The sequence below is a fragment of the Ochlerotatus camptorhynchus genome, unplaced genomic scaffold, assembly GCF_037179485.1.
Source record: "Ochlerotatus camptorhynchus isolate MF236.1 unplaced genomic scaffold, CSIRO-AGI_Acam_v1.1 ptg000432l, whole genome shotgun sequence".
In the NCBI taxonomy this organism is placed as follows: domain Eukaryota; kingdom Metazoa; phylum Arthropoda; class Insecta; order Diptera; family Culicidae; genus Ochlerotatus; species Ochlerotatus camptorhynchus.
Window position 1 is genome coordinate 8,410,953 of NW_027040918.1, and position 19,263 is coordinate 8,430,215.

The following is a 19,263-nucleotide window of genomic DNA, read 5'->3' on the forward strand; positions in this document are numbered from 1 at the left end:
ACCTCAATGAACACCTTGTGGAGGGTGGCTCGCAACATGCGTAACCGCTCATCTTCTTATGAGAGTGAAGAATACTCTAACCGATGGATATTCGATTTCGCAAAAAAGGTCTGTCCGAACTCAGTTCCAGCACAACACATTCTTCGAGAAGCGTCTCCGAGTGGCGGCTCTCTGGATAGACCATTCACGATGCTGGAATTTTCTATGGTTTTTCATTCATCGAACAACTCCTCACCGGGAAGCGATATGATTAAATTCAATCTTCTGAAAAATCTCCCAGATATCGCTAAAAGACGCTTGCTTCAATCCCTTACTAGAAAACAACATTATACCGCCTGAATGGAGACAGGTCAAAGTAATAGCCATTCGAAAACCTGGCAAACCAGCGTCTGACCATAACTCATACCGTCCGATTGCGATGCTTTCGTGCATTAGGAAATTGTTGGAGAAAATGATCCTTCGGAGACTCGATCAGTGGGTCGAAACAAATAACTTTCTATCAAATACACAGTTTGGGTTCCGCAAGAGCAAAGGAACAAACGATTGTCTAGCGCTGCTTTCCACAGATATTCAACTGGCCTTTGCGCACAAGGAGCAATTGGCTTCAGTATTATTGGACATTAAGGGGGCTTTTGATTCAGTTTCCATTGAAATTCTGTCAGACAATCTGCACAGATGTGGACTTTCTGGAATTTTAAATAATTTCTTGTACAATTTGTTGTCAGAAAAGCAAATGAACTTTTCCCTTGGACAACTGACAACTTTCAGAATTAGCTACATAGGCCTTTATAACTTTTATGTCAAAGATATCGACAACTGTTTGGCAGAACAATGCACGCTAAGACAACTTGCAGACGACGGTGTGGTTTCCGTAAGAGGTCCACATGCCGTGGACTTGCAAGGACAATTGCAAAGTTCCTTAGATAACGTCCGAACAAACAATTTGTGCTGATTAAAGGCTGAATAAGCCATTTTTGAGCTGAAGAAGCATATTTTTGCCTGAATAAGCGCTTAGTCTACTTCTAATGTTTGTTGGGTTGTCTTCTTGGGCTAGGAATCTAGGGATCGAATTCTCGCCGCAGAAAACTGAACTGGTAGTGTTTACTCGAAAGCGGTACCCAGTCCAAATGCAACTTAATCTTTTGGGCAGAAACATTACTCAATCATTGTCTTTCAAGTACCTTGGGGTCTGGTTTGATTCAAAGTGCAATGGGTATTCCACATATTTATTACGTATTTGAAGCAAAAATGTCAACCGAGGATGAGCTTTCTCTGTTCAATTTGCGGTACATGGTGGGGTGCTCATCCGGGAGACCTCGTAACGCTTTATAAAACAACTATTCTCTCTGTTCTAGAGTACGGCTCTTTCTGCTTTCTCTCGGCAAGAAAATGTCACCTAATAAAATTGGAACGAATTCAATATCATTGTCTGTGCATTGCTCTTGGCTGTATGCACTCAACGCATAACATGAGTCTCGAAGTTCTGGCAGGAGTAACATCCCTCCAGAACCGTTTCTGGGAGCTCTATCTCAGAATACTAATCAAATGCGGAGTGACAAATACACTTATAATTGCAAATTTTGAAGAAATTTTTGAGCTGAACACACAATCTCTATTTATGAGAATCTACCACCACTACATATCCTCGGATATGTGTCTTCCTTGTTATACTCCAGACCGTGCTCACTTCACCAATCGCAGTTACTCAATTGAATATGATCTGTCCATGAAACAAGTGATTCATGGGATTCCAGATCAACTTCGAACTATTATTATCCCACGTATTTTTACTGAAAAGTACCAACACGTCAATTACGTGAAAAGACGTGACAGACGGGTCACGTCTCAATGGATCCACTGGCTTCGGTGTCTTCAATGAAAACTCTAGCGCCTTCCGCAAACTTCAGGAGCCTTGTTCCGTTTATGTTGCTGACCTGGCAGCAATCAACTTCGCATTGGGGATGATTTCCAACATGCCCGCAGACCATTACTTCATCTTCTCGGATCTAGGTGAGTAAGAAAGGTGCCACAGTCGGAAGAAGTGTTAGTTTGTTTACTAAAATGAACCGCTCATTTTGTTATGGCAAGATTTGCTATAAGAAATGCTCCTCGTGTTTATTAGCGAAATTCACATTAAAGATTGATTAATTGCGTAGGAAATCAGTTTGGCACGGCATTTGTAACCAGAATACACCTTCCGGTCGTATGAAACAGGTCAAAAACTGTCCAAATCCGCAGATAAAAATTTTTGTTTTGAATTTCTGTATGGCAAAATAGTGAACTTTTCGTGAACATTAACGACTAAGAACTCACCAACACTGGGAGACCGTGAGTTCCTGCCCACCTGTCTTTAAAAAACATCTCGTTCTCGGATAGTCTCAGTTCGATTGAGGCTATTCGGTCGATGAAACCAAGTAGGCACTCATCTTATTTCCTTTCAAAGGTAAGGGAGCAGATGAGTGTGCTGGTCGAAAGATCATATATGATTACCTTTGTATGGGTCCCCTCACATTGCTCAATCCCAGGAAATGAGAAAGCGGACCCTCTCGCAAAGGTGGGCACGCAGGAAGGCGAATTTTATGACAGGCAAATTTCACACGATGAATTTTACCATTTAGTGCGTCAGAGTACCCTTTCGAGTCGGCAAACAGATTGGGACACTGGAAATCTTGGACGGTGGTTACATTCAATTATTCCTAATGTTTCTTCGAGAGCGTGGTTTAAAGGTTTTGGCTTAAGTCGTGACTTCATTCGCGTGATGAGTAGACTTATGTCCAACCCAAACTCGCTAGATGCGCATCTCAATAGAATAAACCTTGTGGACAGCAACATATGTCGGTGTGGAAACGATTACGACGACATCGATCACGCAGTTTGGCAATGTACAGATAATGACGCCGCCAGAGAGCGACTTTTGAATACCCTCGAGGCCCAAGGAAGCAAACCCTATATCCCTATCAGAGACGTGTTGGGTACCCGGGATCTCTGCTATATGCAGTCGATTTATGTGTTTCTGCAAATGTCTAGTATAATAATTTAATTCATTTGTCTTTTGTATCTCTTTGTTAGTTTTTGTTTGGCTTGTCCCCCGTCTCGATGAGTCTTATCGTCGCCCACTGGTCACCATAGCCGGTTGAACTCCAGACGAATCTAGAACCACACTACCGTCCATACTGGCGACATCGCTCTGATGAGACAACGAAACCCTACCCCAAGCTCCTCCCCTTTTCCTATCCTTCGACAATGTACCCCTCTAACCTCGAGTAAGCTGCGAGTATACGGCCCAACTCCTACTAGACATAGAATTAAGTGAATTTTGTTACAAACAAAGAACAATGAATTATCGGCTCCGTTAAGCTAACACGATTGAGCCTTACAAATAAACGAACTAGATAAAAAAATCACTTTGCATGATTTGCGTCATGGAACTGAACCAGTCTTCTTCTTCGTATTCGCATTTTAAAACTTATTGCTTAGCGCATATTAGCTTATTGCGTGCTCTCAACTTAGTGTTCTCAATGCACTTCCACAGTTATTAATTGAGAGCTTTCGATGCATGAATTTTTATATTGTGTGGCAAGCACAATGATATTCTATGCCCAGGGAAATCGAGAAAATTTCCAACCCGAAAGATTCCCTCGACCGTACCGGGAATCGAACCTGCCGCCTCCGGCTTGGTAATACCATAGAGGTAACTCTAAGACTAGTAGGTCCCGAAGAAACGTGCTCAACTTTTTGGCTCAGCTCTGGTACTATCTTCGGTCCCAAGCTAATCGATGCACCCCTCGAAACATAGTATAATCCACTAACCCCCATTTTATCTGTCAAACTTTCATAGCGAATCAAAACAAACATAGTGTAGTACTAGAATTTCGACAAGAATGGGATACGTTAATCGTTTGCTTGGGACCAATAGGCTAGTCAAGTAGTGAGCCAATTTCAAATCGATAGTTTCGTATTGATTGTTGGTAATACCGTGCCTTTACTTACTAGGCTATGAGGCCTTATGGAGCTGAACCAGTACCATATGCATTTCAATTTGGGATGACAATCATTCTACAGAGAGTATTACCATAGAGGTAACTCTAAGACTAGAAGGTCCCGAAATAACGTGCTCAACTTGTTGGCTCAGCTCTGGTACTATCTTCGGTCCCAAGCTAATCGATTCACCCCTCGAAGCATAGGAAAATCCACTAACCCCTCATTTCATCTGTCAAACTTTCATAGCGAATCAAAACAAACATAGTGTAGTACTAGAATTTCGACTGGAATGGGATACGTTAATCGATTTCTTGGGACCAATAGGCTAGTCAAGTAGTGAGCCAATTTAAAATCGTTAGTTTCCACCGGTTGGTATTACATATTTCAACTGAGCTCCTTTCGCTTCTCGTATCAATTGGCGTTGACGTCACCGTCGAAAAATTTGCTCTTTCAGCAAATATGGACAGTTTCTTATGGGAATTTTCGATATAGTGAAAGGATAGTACCAAGTCCGCCATGTTTCACGCACAGTCTGACGTTTGCTTATGGATTTTCTCATAGGAGTAAAATTCTACAGAGTCGCCGTCAACGCCAATGTTCATCCTTTATTCGAGAGGAGCATCATTTGATTGCATAACAACCGTCATTCGGTTGCAGCCATCATTCGAAGAAGCGATTTCGATGTTTCGATTTGAATGGTCTGAGGTTTCATTTGAGGAAGATGTTTTGGTACAGTGTATACGCTGGTGTATTGCCAATTCCAAGAAAAATTATCATCAGCTTTAATAACATGCCGTGGCTGTTAGTTGCGTCGGCAACTTAATCGGCAAAAGTGATAGGCTGACAGGTGCATCGCCAATGGACTACAACAATAAAAACAGGTTAAGGTGCTGGAACACAAAGTGGTGGAGATGGACCTGACGTCACCGGAGACTAAAAAGAACAGAACAGTGGAGATAAATAATTATTATCCGATGTTCAGAAATAGCAGCCGCCTGTTTTTAAACTTCGAAGGGACGCGTAGGGCTTACACGCTATTTCAAAACTACCCAAATATGGGTAGAATCCACCCAGATCCGTCAAAACTGAACCTACCCAAAAATGGGTAAACTGTGTTGGGAGTGACAAGTTGACAAATGAACAACGTCGATCGGATTCATGAAAATGTTTTTCATTTGTCAACTTGTCACTCCCAACACAGTTTACCCATTTTTGGGTAGGTTCAGTTTTGACGGATCTGGGTGGATGCTACCCAAATTTGGGTAGTTTTGAAATAGCGTGTAGATCTAATTTTGAGCCTGCTGTTTACCGCTATTTTCGAGCGGGTTTTTTTTTCACAAAATGGAATGTTTTCACTGCAGATGTCTTTTAATTGTACTTACCTTTCCGAACGTACCGTAAGATTTGATAGAAAGTAACAATTTTTTGATATATTGTTAAAAATCTAACACTGTTTCTTGACCCCAAACTCTTCCTAACGCATTAAAACGCCATTCAAACACCATTGAATTCACTTCGGCCTTCTTCTGTTTTTGAAAATAATGGGCGCAAACATTCATATCACGCGTTCTTATTTACTTCGTTCGGTAGTTTTTGAACTAAAGTATCGCACCAAACGCATAATTGACTTGTTAACTCTGAAATCAAGGATTTATTAGATGTTTTCTGCTCGATTAGGCCGAATCAGTTCTCTATCCTAACACTTGTAGAAATCCGGGATACATAGTAGATGCCAGCACCATATTTGACGCGTTCCTAATGATGCCGCACTCGTCTATTTTTGATCGCATTTCGATTTTGACAAGATTTTTTTTTTTTTTAACCTCGACACCATCATCCCTTGAGCACTGAAACTAATATATGCAGAAGTAACATTTCAAAAATAATTATTGAAAATACTCGAACATAATTGAGTGCGTCGATTTAGGAACCGCTTCGAATATGGTGCCTCCACGGTATACCGAAAAGAAGCGCATTTAAGAAGGCCGAGTATACCGAAAAGAAGCGCATGCGTAGAAGGCAGAAAACAAAAGCAAAATTCAAGTCACTTTCCAGCCCAAGAATAGTAAGAAGAATGTTTCTCATAAATATGTTTTTATTATTTTAAAAGTATTTACTATTTCTCGACATCGAGGAATCCATTTGGACATTTGAGCAATAATTAATAAACTAATTTAAAAAATTCTATTGTGTTGAAACAGTCAGTCAAAGATCGATTCCATCTTTATTTCATCACCATGTTGTATAAAATAACCTTACCATAAGTAGATATGTTTGAGATTGTTATTATTGAGATGGCAATATTTCTGACTCTTCTAAACCGACACCAGAAATTTATCTGTTATTAAATCTCATTTGTAATGACTGGCCCGAGAAACAAACAAAAATTACGATCAAATACCGGTCTATGAAATCTTAACAGTATTAATTCCAGCACTATAAATACTGGTTCAATCACATTTCTTCAGCCTTTCGGCATCCATTTATTTCCACAGCCAATGATTCTCAAAGCAGTGCCGCACCACGTTTCACTGATTAAACTTTTTCGTTGGCACATAAACCATAGGCTCGATTCGAGCTAGCTGTTGGTGCTGACCAACAACTGCCGGCCACAAGGACTGAGCTCTGTATTCCAGCTGAAATTCAGCACACGTTTTTAAAAACACCGGATACAGCTGCGGCAGTATGCCGTGGTCTAGTGTCGGAAACAAATGATGCAAACTATGATCACCGAAGCTGACCAGCGCCTTGAACTGCGATCCATTGATATCGGATCGGTCGATGATCGCTGCCATCTGGTACACACCGAAATCGATGTCCGTTCTGTGGGAAGTCAGTGTAGAAATGGATCAACCGGTATTTTTCTCCAGTATGTTATATTTAAACTTACGGAATCCAATCACCCGAGTGAACGACATCTGGATGATGGTGAGCTGCAGTCACACCGATTGCTGCAAAGACGAAACTTGCTACCAGTACAATGAAGAACCACATTTTCAGTACTTCCCAAATGCCACTATTGCTAGTAGCCAACATAAAGAGAGGCAATGCCGCTGGGATGATATTGTCTGCGTAGAAGGTATTCTTCCTCGATATCACCGATTCGATTATACTACAAGAAAATCATGGGTATAAATTAAAAAGACGTAAAATTTCAGTAGTACCTTCAAACATACCGTATGACAAATACACCAAAGAACATTGCACAATAATACACCGGACCGTAGATCCACGAGCCAAACCTTTGGAGCAGATTCTTACTTGACGGTATTGGTAGAAAGCAAATGAAGGGTTCCACTAAAGATATCTCCAGATCCAGCAATGAGTTGGGAAACAAATGATGTGAAAGCACATGTGATATTCTCCAATCCCTATAAATATACAACTTTTAAATGAGCTCGTCAACTCTTGTACTAATTAGCCAACAACTTGCCTGTAACTAAAAAATGCTAAATTGAACGCCAACATTCGCCAGTTGTCCTTCCTATGGAAGAAATTGTGGGCGGCGATCATGGTCCAGGAGATGAACAATGCACAAATCGCAGCCAGCAGATAACTATCAAAATTGATAGCCATGGACGCTAGGACGAATGAACTACACAATAGTGAATCCAATATCATTTCCGAAGTTCGAGCCGGCCGGTAGTCGATTACCGTAAGCTTATCACGCACACGTCTTTTTAGTGTTTTGTAGAATCCATGCTCGTGGAACGTCAGCTGGACGTTCCGCGGGGACTGAGCCGTTCGAATGCGAAATTTCGGCAATAGCTGCTCGGGTCGTGTTCCGATGTGATGAACTTCAAACGCCTCCGTGATGTCGGTTCCCTAAAGCAGACGAAGCAATTTAATGCATATCCCTATTGAGAACATGATGCGTCTAATTATACCTTGGTGGAACGAATCCATTCAGCCCCTCCTGGATGACTGTCCATGAATTTGGTAAGGTCATACAACGAGTCATTTATTCGCCACAATCCTTCTGCATCGTCATCGCGGCGTTTTCCTCTTAACCATTGATTGTTCGTTCGCAGAGGATTGCGGTAATAGGAGGGGTATTTCGCTGTGATGGATTGTGCAATGGAGGGATTGTTATTGTTGATAGCAGACGTTGCTGCTGCCAATTTGTCACCATCTGTAACAACCGTATTGACTGTAGCAGTTGTTGTCGTCGAAGTCCAGTTTACCATGATGAACTGAAAATAAAAAAAAATAAAAAATCTTAATCAGCACGGGAGCAAAGTCATGATTGGGATAGATTGACGAACAGCAGTGCCGAAATATACCTTGGTGGAACGAATCCATTCAGCTACAAAAACAATGAGGATCATACAAAAGAAGTTTGAAAACGCATTGCTCGTGCCATGAATTTTTCAACTACTGCGAAGATCGTAGTTGACTGGTTATTTTTCCTCATGAATTCGTCTCATTGCATGATCTGTCAAAGTAGAGCAGATCACAACAGCATCATATCATTGCACAGGTAATTATTGCCAATTCAGAGAAAAATTTGCATTTGACGTCAGATTATCAGCTTTAATAGCATGCCGTGGGTGTCAGTTGCGTCGAATTGTTTTCCCTTAATCGGCAATATTTAAACAGTCTGACAAGAATATTTTCATTGTATTGTTTCTATAATTAACATATTTTATAATAAGTGCATTGATTATCCACAGCTAAAAAAAAGTAGTGTAAATTTCCGTTACTATGATGCACATAAATGGAGCGTCATATATCATACAAGTTTAGATTATAGATCGTGTAAATTTATGAGACATGTCATGCAATATTCGATATATTGTATGCAACTGTCCACTTTTGTTTGCAACATTTCTTGCAAGCTGCTAGTTTACGTGAAAAGGAAGTTTACATGTATGAATGTTTGCATGCATGGATGTTTACATCACCAGTAAAATTCAGAATTTTTTGGTGTGCAGGCGCTGCTAGATTGGTACTGGCTTTGACACTTCGTTTGGCTCTCTTATCTAATAGCAGCTCGTTGAAAATCGGTTAAGGAATATGAAATAATATGATCAAATTTCGTTGGTCATGACCAATTTAACCGTAAAGATCACTGCCTATAATCCCATATCAGTCCCATATGGATTTTCGTCAATGTTAAGATAATAACGCTAATGTCAGATAGTTCGTTAAGACCAACCACACCAACCAGCGTGGAAGGAGTCAACATCGAACCAGGAACGGAAATTAGTGCGGATTTATCTCCCTCAGAAGCACGGAATGAAATATGAAGCGTTAGGGAAAAAGTACAAGGGATTCCAAAAGAATTAATCAACGTAGGCAGACCAGCGGAACATGGTAATACCGGGCCAATTATTGTTTATAAATTAAATATCAAAATTTAACTAAATTCGTTTGCGATTTCTATTGTCAACAAACGTAAACCCGTTGGTAATAAAGCGAAGTTTTTACCGTGTTAAATTGATCTGTGTTTACCGTGTTTTGTTCTATTGTGTGCGCGTTCGTGAAGAGTACCTCAGTGAAGTGGAAGATTTCATGTAGCTGGTGCTAGTTGAGTTCTCGATCAACTTGGGTTGTACGCAAATAACGTGCTCTAGATGTGCGATCAATGTGCGGCGCTTTTTTCAAACGGCCACTTCCGCAATATCGTGAGTCGTGACGTCAATCAAACTTCTGTGACGCCGAATGCGGTGGATTCGATGAAGGAGGATATTGAAAAACTGAATTCAGCTGTTAATGCTCTAGCAGCAAAAGTTGATTCAAAGGTTCCAACAAGCTCTACCCCACGTTGGCCCAGAAATAATCGCTTTGATTCTGTGCGTGGCACCCCAAGACGTCGCCGTACTTCGTCCAACTGCATCGATAAAACTTCCCGATCTTCCTTGTTCATTCCAGGTCTTCTGGAACAATTCACCTTCTGATACGTTCAACGTTCACGCTGGGGTTCCCCAGGGTAGCCTTCTAGGTCCTATCCTCTTCAGCATCTTCACGTCAGATGTTTCTCCCCTTCCGGGTGGTGGTATTTTGTCAATGTTAGTGGATGACACTGCCATCATCTATAAGGGTCGAGTGATCGGTGTTCTGACGAGAAAATTTCAATCAGTCCTGGATGTTCCACAGACCATACTATTTCCACACTCAAATTCACCTCGGCTTCTTCCGCGTGGTAACATAAAAGTCCACCTTGATAATACTCCCATTGAATGGTCGAGTGAAGTCTAACCCTTGATAGAAAGTTGCTGTTCCGTTCCAATGTGGACAAAACATCCACCAAGTTCAACATCTTGATTAGGTCGCTATATCCACTTATCAACAGAAAGTCCACCCTGTCCCTTAAAAACAAGCCTGCCTTTCAAACACAAATCACAAACACAATGAATACGGAACGCCAATCTGGGAGAGCTGTACAAAGTACCATCACCTAAAACTCCAAAGGATCCAGAACAAGATCCTTATGATGACCCTCAACAGTCCCCCGCAGACTCAAGATCAAATCACGAGATCGCGATCTAGCTAATTAGGTTAAATTGTTTGTAGTTGGGTAGTTTATCAAATTATTTTTTGAATTCAGTAAAAATGAACCCCAAAGGGGTATTTTGTAAACTAGTTGAAAAACGTGAATACGTAAATTAGAATAACAAATTAAACAAATATGAAGAGCCTGATAGCGAAGACAACAAATCAAGCTTGATTTGTTGTCTTCGCTGATAGGCTAATCAATTGAAATGTTAAAACATCGCTGAGGTATTATCAAGCATCGATTGGGAAACTGTGCTCGATAGCTCTGACGTGGAAATTGCCGCACGGACTTTTGCAAATGTTCTGTCATATTTTATCGATAGGCATGTGCCAAAAACGGTGCATCGAGATCGAGATCGTCATCCGTGGCAAACGAAAAGTCTTCGTAAGATGAAATCCATCAAGAGAACTGCGTTAAGACGGTTTACGAGATACCGCACTATATCACTTCGAGACTATTACGTGAGGCTAAACTTGGCGTACAAAATGGCAACACTGGAGAGCTTTTCCCACTACCAGCAGAACCTGCAGCGCGAATTCAAGTCCAATCCACGGAGTTTTTGGAAGTGTGTAAAGAGTCCGGTCACCCTTCTACCATGAAGTTAGGAGATGACGTTGCATCTAGCCTTGAATAAATTTGCCAGCTCTTCGCGAACAAATTTTCCAGCGTGTTTGCCAACGATAGTATATCGTCCTAACAAGTTGCTATAGCTACTTCCAATGTACCCGCCTACAATCACGTACTGAACGAAATCCCGGTCGATGAAGCTCTCATCTCATCGGTAGCACCCAGGCTGAAATCGTCTCACAATTCCGGACCAGACGGAATACCGTCCGTTTTCCTGAAGGAACACTTAACGTGTTTACTGAAGCCTCTGAGTCATCTCTTCGGATTGTCTTTGAGAACTGCGGATGTGGACAACTACCGTGGAATCACCTCGCTGTGCGCTATCTCAAAACTCTTCGAATTAGTTGTTATGGAGCCACTGTTATCGCACTGTAAGCAGTATCTCCATGAAAACCAACACGGATTCGTTTCCAACCGATCAACGACTACTAACCTGCAATGCTTCACCTCGTACGTTACGAGAAGCCTAGTTGTGCGACATCAGACCTATGCAATCTACACCGACCTATTAGCAGCATTTGACAAGATCAATCACGCTATCACCATCGCTAAATTGGAACGGCTAGGGATTAATGAATGTCTACTATCTTGATTCCAGTCGTATCTTATCGAACGCCAACTAAGTGTGTCTATTGAGGATTGTAATTCGATCGCTTTCCCAGCAACTTCAGGTATTCCTCAAGGAAGTCACCTCGAGCCAATAATTTTCTAAATTTATTTCAACGATGTGAACTTTGTGCTAGAGACACCTCGTTTGGCATTCGCTGATGATTTTTCTCAAGATTCAAACGCATGCTGACGCTATGTTGCTACAAAGTAAGATTGGTAGATTCAGTGACTGGTATGACTTGAGCCGCATGACAGTAAATCCTAGCAAGTGCACACTCCTGGGAAATTCAATTGAACGAGTAGGTCACGTGAAGTACCTGGGTATTATCTTGGACTCACAACTGACGTTCAAATAGCACATTTCAATCATGGTAGACATAGCCTCCAGATTTTTGGGGTTTATCTTTACGATAGCTAAGGATTTCACTGACGTGTACTGCCTTAAATCGTTATACTGTTCCCTAGTACGATCTACATTAGAATATGGCGCAGCTGTTTGGAACCCTTTTTATAATAATGGAGTTGAGCGAATCGAGTCAGTTCAACGCAGATTCATTCGCTACGCACTTCGGCGATTACCGTGACCCCCTATGGAGAACGTTGTTCATTAATACACCTAGAACCTCTCAACACTCGCCTAGTTCAACACTCGTTGATTACCCAGCTTTATTGGAACAAATAAACATCAATGTGCAGCCTAGGTCCTTGAGAAACAATAAACAGAATTTTACTGTTCTACAGTGGAATTGTCGAAGTATTGTTCCTAAATTGGAATCGTTTAAGTTTTTAGTTCACAATAATGATTGTGATGCATTTGCTCTTTGTGAAACTTGGCTCTCTTCAGATATAGATCTTCCTTTTTATGATTTTAACATTATTCGACTGGATCGTGAGGATTCGCGAGGAGGAGGAGTACTTTTGGGGATCAAAAAGTGCCATTCCTTTTATAGAGTGAATCTTCCACAATTTCCAGGTATTGAAGTTGTCCGCATGTCAGGCTATTATTAAAGGTAAGAACCTTTGTATTACTTCTGTTTATATTCCTCCTAGAGCCGTTGTTAATCGAAAACAACTTTCAGATATCTGTTCGGTACTTCCTGCTCCACTGTTGATTATGGGAGATTTTAAATCCCACGGTACAGGATGGGGGAACTGTATGATGACAACCGTTCTACTTTGATATATGACCTCTGCGACAGCTTCAATATGACAATTCTTAACAATGGAGAAGTAACACGTTTGGCTGGCCTATCCTCGAATGAAAGTAGATTAGACCTCACCCTTTGCTCTAGTTCATTATCGTTGGATTGCACGTGGAATGTGATCCAAGATAGTGATCACTTGCCGATCAAACTTGCAGTAGCTAGTGGGTTAAATCCGTTGGAACCCGTTAACGATAGGACAAAGATCGTTCGTAATATCGATGGGACAAAGTTCAAGACTGTGATAGATGAAGCACTAACGTCAGTAGAAGGGCGTCCACCGACTATAACTTCCTCTTCAATATGATCTTGGACAGCGCGCTTCAAGCTCAAACTCGGCCGGTTTCAGGAACGTCTTTCCGTAGGAAACCTCCTTAGCAATGCACTGAGGTTTATCGTAAAAAGTCCGCCGCGTTTAAGCATTTCCGGAAACGTGGAACACCCGTGCATTTCGAAGCGTACTCGGCTCTTGAACGCGAACTCAAGGGCCTCATCAAAGCCAAGAAATGCGGATACTGGCGGCAATTCGTGGACGGATTATCACGCGAAACGTCGATGAATACGCTTTGGAACGCAGCGCGAAGGATGCGTAACCGGCCTTCGAACAACGACAGCGAGGAGTACTAAGATCGTTGGATTCTCAAGTGCGCGCGAAAAGTGTGTCCTGATTCCGTGCCGGCACGGATGATTCCTCGCGAAACGACGAATTCGGTAGACGAGATCAGTCAACCTTTTTCAATGGTGGAGCTCTCAACCGCGCTCCTTTCGTGTGGCAATTCGGCTCCGGGGGCTGATAGGATCAAATTCAACTTGTTGACGAACCTCCCATACGTCGCTAAGAGGCGCATGTTGAATTTGTTTGGTCAGTTCCTGGAGCTCAATATTGTTCCGGATGATTGGAGGCGGGTGAGAGTTATAGTCATTGAAAAGCCTGGAAAACCCGTGTCAGATCATAACTCGTACCGACCCATCGAGATGTTATTGTGTATTCGAAAATTGTTTGAGAAAATGACCCTTTTCCGCTTGGACAAATGGGTTGAGACAAACCACCTACTCTCAGATACTCAGTTTGGTTTCCGTAGGGGCAAAGGAACGAATGAATGTTTTGCTTTGCTTTCCACAAAAGTTCAGCTGGATTTTGCTAAAAAAAGAGCAAATGGCTTCTGGGTTCTTGGATATTAAGGGGGCTTTTGATTCAGTATCGGTTGAAGTTCTTTCAGACAAACTCCACACTTGTGGCCTTTCTCGATTAATTAATAACTTTTTATACAATTTGCTGTCAGAGAAACATATGAGCTTTTCTCATGGAAACTCTACAGCTTCACGATTTAGCTACATGGGTCTCCCCCAGGGCTCACGTTTAAGCCCCCTTTTGTATCATTTCTACGTCAGAGAAATTGACAATTGTCTAAGTGACAACTGCACGCTGAGACAACTTGCAGATGACGGAGTAGTGTCTATGACAGGGCCCAGAGAGGCCGACCTGCAAGGACCCTTACAGGATACCTTAGACAATTTGTCTACTTGGGCTATTCAGCTAGGTATCGAATTCTCCACGGAGAAAACTGAGGTGGTCGTTTTTTCTAGGAAGCATAGCCCAGCACAATCGAAGCTTCAACTTTTGAGTAGGCCGATCACTCATTCCATGTCTTTCAAATATCTTGGGGTCTGGTTCGATTCCAAATGCACATGGAGATCCCACATTGAGTATCTGAGACGAAAATGCTAACAAAGGATCGATTTTCTTCGAACAATTACCGGAACGTGGTGGGGAGCCCATCCGCAAGATCTTCTAACGTTGTTCCGGACACCGATTTTATCGGTTTTAGAGTACGGTAGTTTCTGCTTCCAGTCGGCGGCTAAAACTCACATCAGCAAACTGGAACGGATCCAGTATCGCTGTCTTCGTATCGCGTTAGGATGCATGCACTCGACTCATACGATGAGTCTTGAAGTGTTGGCGGGCATGTTGCCACTCTCTGATCGGTTTTCTAAATTGTCCCTCAGGCTCGTCACCCGTTGTGAAATTATAAACCCACTGGTGATTGCAAACTTTGAGGAGCTTCTTGAGCTAAACCCTCAAACCCTCTCTGATCGGTTTTCGAAATTGTTCCTCAGGCTCGTCACCCGTTGTGAAATTATAAACCCACTGGTGATTGCAAACTTTGAGGAGCTTCTTGAGCTAAGCCCTCAAACTCGTTTTATGTCGTTGTACTACGGGTACACAGGATGTCAGTCCTTCACAACATAATCCCTATCGTGTTTGCTTCTCCGACTTCGACAATTCTGTTCAGTTTGATTTATCCATGACGCAAGAGATTCGTGGAATCCCAGAGCATCATCGTTCCATGATTGCTCCGTCAATTCGCTGCAAAGTTTGGCCAAGTTGATTCCGCAAGATCGCTCTTCACATATGGATCACTAATAGAAGCGTCCGCTGGTTTTGGTATTTATAACGCCTCTCGAATTCTTCATGGTCCTTGTTCCGTATATGTTACTGAACTGGTGGCAATACATTATACGCTAGAAATGATCGCCTCACTTGCACCAAATCATTATTTTATTTTTACGGATAGTCTCAGTTCTGTCGAGGCTATTCGCTCCATGAGGCCGGTAAAGCACTCCTCGTATTTTGTCATGAAAATACGAGAGCTTTTAAGTGCTTTATCTTTAAGATCTTTTGCATCACCTTTGCATGGGTCCCATCTCATAGCTCGATTCCGGGCAATGAGATGGCTGACTCACTTGCTAAGGTGGTCGCTATGGAAGGCGATATTTACGATCGACAAATCGCCTACGATGAATTTTTCTTCATTTATCATCAACAGTCACTCGTCAGCTGGCAGAATAAGTGGAGTGAAGGGAGTTTGGAACGATGGCTATATTCGATCATTCCTAAGGTGTCGAAGAGTCCTTGGTTCAAGGGGTTGGATGTGGGTCGAGACTTCATTCGTGTGATGTCTCGCCTCATGTCCAATAACTATTCGTTAAACGCGCACTTGTTCCGTGTTGGGCTGGGGGACAGCAATCTCTGTGGATGTGGACAAGGTTACCAGGACGCAGATCACATTATTTGGTCTTGTGCTGAGCATCATGAAGTCAGATCTGAGCTATATGATTCCCTTCGGGCTCGAGGTAGACAACCTAATGTTCCAGTTCGGGATGTTGTGGCTGGACGCGATCTTGAGTTTATGAAGCCCATTTATGTTTTCTTGTAGAATATTAACCTTAGATTGTAAGTTTGATTAACCTTGTGTTTAGTTTGTATTGTGGTTGTGTGTGTGTGTTTTTTTAGTGTTTGTCTTGTAATAGTAGTGTAATTACAGTGCCGATATCAAGTTGAATAGGAATAAGTTCATGTTTTAGGAATAATGAAATATTTGTATCGTAAATCATATTTCAAACCTCCTTCTCCCTCTCCCCATCCATGAAACTGTTAATCTCCAGTAACCTCGAGACGACCGCGAGTACTTGGTTCAATTCCTTTAACTTTAGATTTAAGATATTAATAATGTAACACAAACACAAATGATAATTTGGCTCTGTATAAAGTTTATTCGATGGAGCCTGTACAATAAAATTAATTTACAAAAAAATATTAACAGAAATAAACGTAATCTATCCCATCTATACCAGTTGCTAAGCAACAGTTGAACTCCCAAGTTTAATGACAAAATGCTATTTTGGGACACCCTAATGGAGAGATAAACTTTCACATGGCACAATCCCTTTCTGGTCACGGTTGCTACATCTCATCGCACACGGAAGGTCACACCGCTGCCCAGAGTGTGGTAACGTAAATAGATGATACCCTTAGTGGAGTGGTCATCAACACGGAGAATGTTGTACCGTAAAACGGGGTAATATTGAAAGTTTTTTAAAGTATGTTCTAATATTTTAAACAGCAATTAATGTTTTTCAAATTTAATTTATTGAAAACACTGAGCATCCTAGAGTCAATTCGTTAGTAATATGTTTAACGGAAATTATTGCATTTGAACTATTTGTTTTAGTTTTGTGTCCGAACATCAGTTTTTTGATTTGCGGTTACTTTGATAATGCTCGATGAATGTTGAAAAACATGCGTGATATTCCAATAATTTAGTTCAAGAAATATTAAAATTTGAATTAGTATATCATCAGAAAACATCAAAAGCATTAAGAAACAAAATTGCATTTGTGATGGCTATATCGGAGATATATTTCATAAGTGATTGATTTTTCACAAGAAAAATATTGCTTAATGTGTTTGGAAAAGATGTATCACATACTGTATAAAAACTCCCTAAGCTACAATATGGAACCAATATTTCCAATTCGTAAAAAGTGCAGAGAGTAAATGTAATTCATTATATTCTACTATCAAAGTTACCCGCATTATCAAAGATACCCCATTTGTTGAATGTCGTCAACAGGATGTCAAGGTCGATAAACTTCCCACGGCTCGTCAGTCTTTTGAAGGTTTTGTTCCGTACTACAAAACAAACGCACACACACACACACAATGTATCTACAGAGTGACAGTCAAAATTCTGTAATGCAAATAAATTAACACGATGCAATCTGCAAGTTAATCAAATTCTAAAGAGCCAGATGAGCAGTACAATTATAGCCTTCTCGATGCAACGAAAATCAATCAATCACAATCAGCACAATAGCATACACTGGCGCTTTATTCACACCGCATCGCTGAAGCTAATTTGCAACTTCTGACGTGGCAGACAAAGAACACCTCGATGAATGAACACGTGTAGCTTGGCATCGTGCTCCGTCCGTTTACCCCTTCACACATAAACCGATTTATCCAGCCGGAACGAAGAATCCCAAAACATTTCCACTCTGTTGGAAGCAAAAGTACGTAAGTAACGATGATGGAGCACTATTTGAAGTTTTAATTTTTGGATTACTGATCAACTGACCGGTGTGGATTTCCCTAAGTCCAGCAATTAGAGTTGGCGACACTAGTAGCAGCAGAACCAAATCCGATGACCTTCGCGTGAGCTAGCAACTTCGCTATGAAATTCCATTCAAAACTGTCCGATCGTCACCAAAATCAGAGCAAATCTCTAAACAGAACTCTGAGCTGCTGGTATTAAAAAGTCGTTTCGATCGTCACACATATTCCGCTCCACTTCTGGGTGAACGCAAAAGCTGCTAGATAGAGAATATTTCCTGCTTAAGACATGGAAAAACTTGTTTCTTGAGCTTTGTTTTGTTCCGGGAAATGAATTTACGAGATGAACGATCTTACTGCGGCTAGATGACGAGGGTGATTCGTTCTTAACCTGTTTTTGCAAATTTCTGCGAGGTTTACGCTGAGCTGCTAACTAATGCGCATTGATCCAAGCTGACTTCAAATAGATTCTCAAATCAAATATTCTACAAAACTGAGAGCAGTCTCCAACCTAGATTTACATTAATTTGCCTGCCTCTACAACAGCACAGAAAGTCAACATAATGATAAAGAAGTGATATTGATAATGTTGACATGCCACTATGGGAGATTTCGAATTCAAAATTCGTCCAGCTTTTGAAAAGGGCTTAACTTACTGTTGTTTTAAATGTATTGATAATATTTTGAAATAGGCTAGACCTTCAAGAATACAAAGAATAAAATCTAGAAGATAGTTCGAAATTTAATGCAAAGATAATTAACGATTGGTTTTATACAGGGTACACCGTAGAAAAAAGTAAAAACTTACATTTGATCAGGTTATAATATTTTTTAAATCTGTTTATTTCTTTTAGCATCATCTCTAAATAGAAAACATAATATAGAGTAGTACTATGATTAAAGTTAAATAAAATCCACGAATTTCTTGATCCTTCTCCTGTTACCATATCATCATGAACAAAATCTTCTTCAATTTCATTGACAGCTTTCATAAGTTCAACCAATGCATTGTAGCTATTATAATATCAAGAAACTTTTCACAGATTTCACTGGGTGGGGCACATATTTTTTTCGCTGCCTCGATTACATCGTAAGGCAGAAATCTTGATGGTGATTCCCCATTATGAAACCTACTCAATCCAGTTTCGATGAGAACACTAAAATTCCCTTCTGCTGACATCATTCCGCGCTGATCCGGATTTTTTTAAATGTGCCCGATAACTTTAGCTACTTTCAGCTCCTTTCGAATATAAGCGGTTAGTCTTGCTAATAACAAAGGCTTCTCAATGGTGTTGGCATGGGGATCACCTACTTTATTATCGATAGTGAAATGCCGAGGTTCAAGCAACATTCTGAGCCTGTTGCATGAATTCTTCGATACCAAAGTCTTCATCAAGCCAATTCCGAAAATTACTCAAATCGCTCTTTCATGCCCAAAGCGCTCAGAGAGC

General features: G+C 41.1%; 1 protein-coding gene across 1 annotated transcript in view; it reads right to left on the reverse strand.

Moving 5' to 3' along the window:
* Positions 1-6,415: 6,415 nt before the first annotated feature.
* LOC135711400 (cytochrome b5-related protein-like) overlaps positions 6,416-19,263 on the reverse strand; it is a 44,706-nt gene continuing 31,858 nt past the window's right edge. Inside the window, exons 2-6 of the mRNA XM_065234277.1 lie at positions 7,869-8,174; positions 7,415-7,806; positions 7,158-7,352; positions 6,872-7,093; positions 6,416-6,804 (exon numbers count right to left, since the gene is read on the reverse strand). Of these exons, the coding sequence (XP_065090349.1) occupies positions 6,510-6,804; positions 6,872-7,093; positions 7,158-7,352; positions 7,415-7,806; positions 7,869-8,168 (1,404 nt within the window). The 5' untranslated portion in view covers positions 8,169-8,174 and the 3' untranslated portion in view covers positions 6,416-6,509. The remainder of the gene's footprint in view (positions 6,805-6,871; positions 7,094-7,157; positions 7,353-7,414; positions 7,807-7,868; positions 8,175-19,263) is intronic.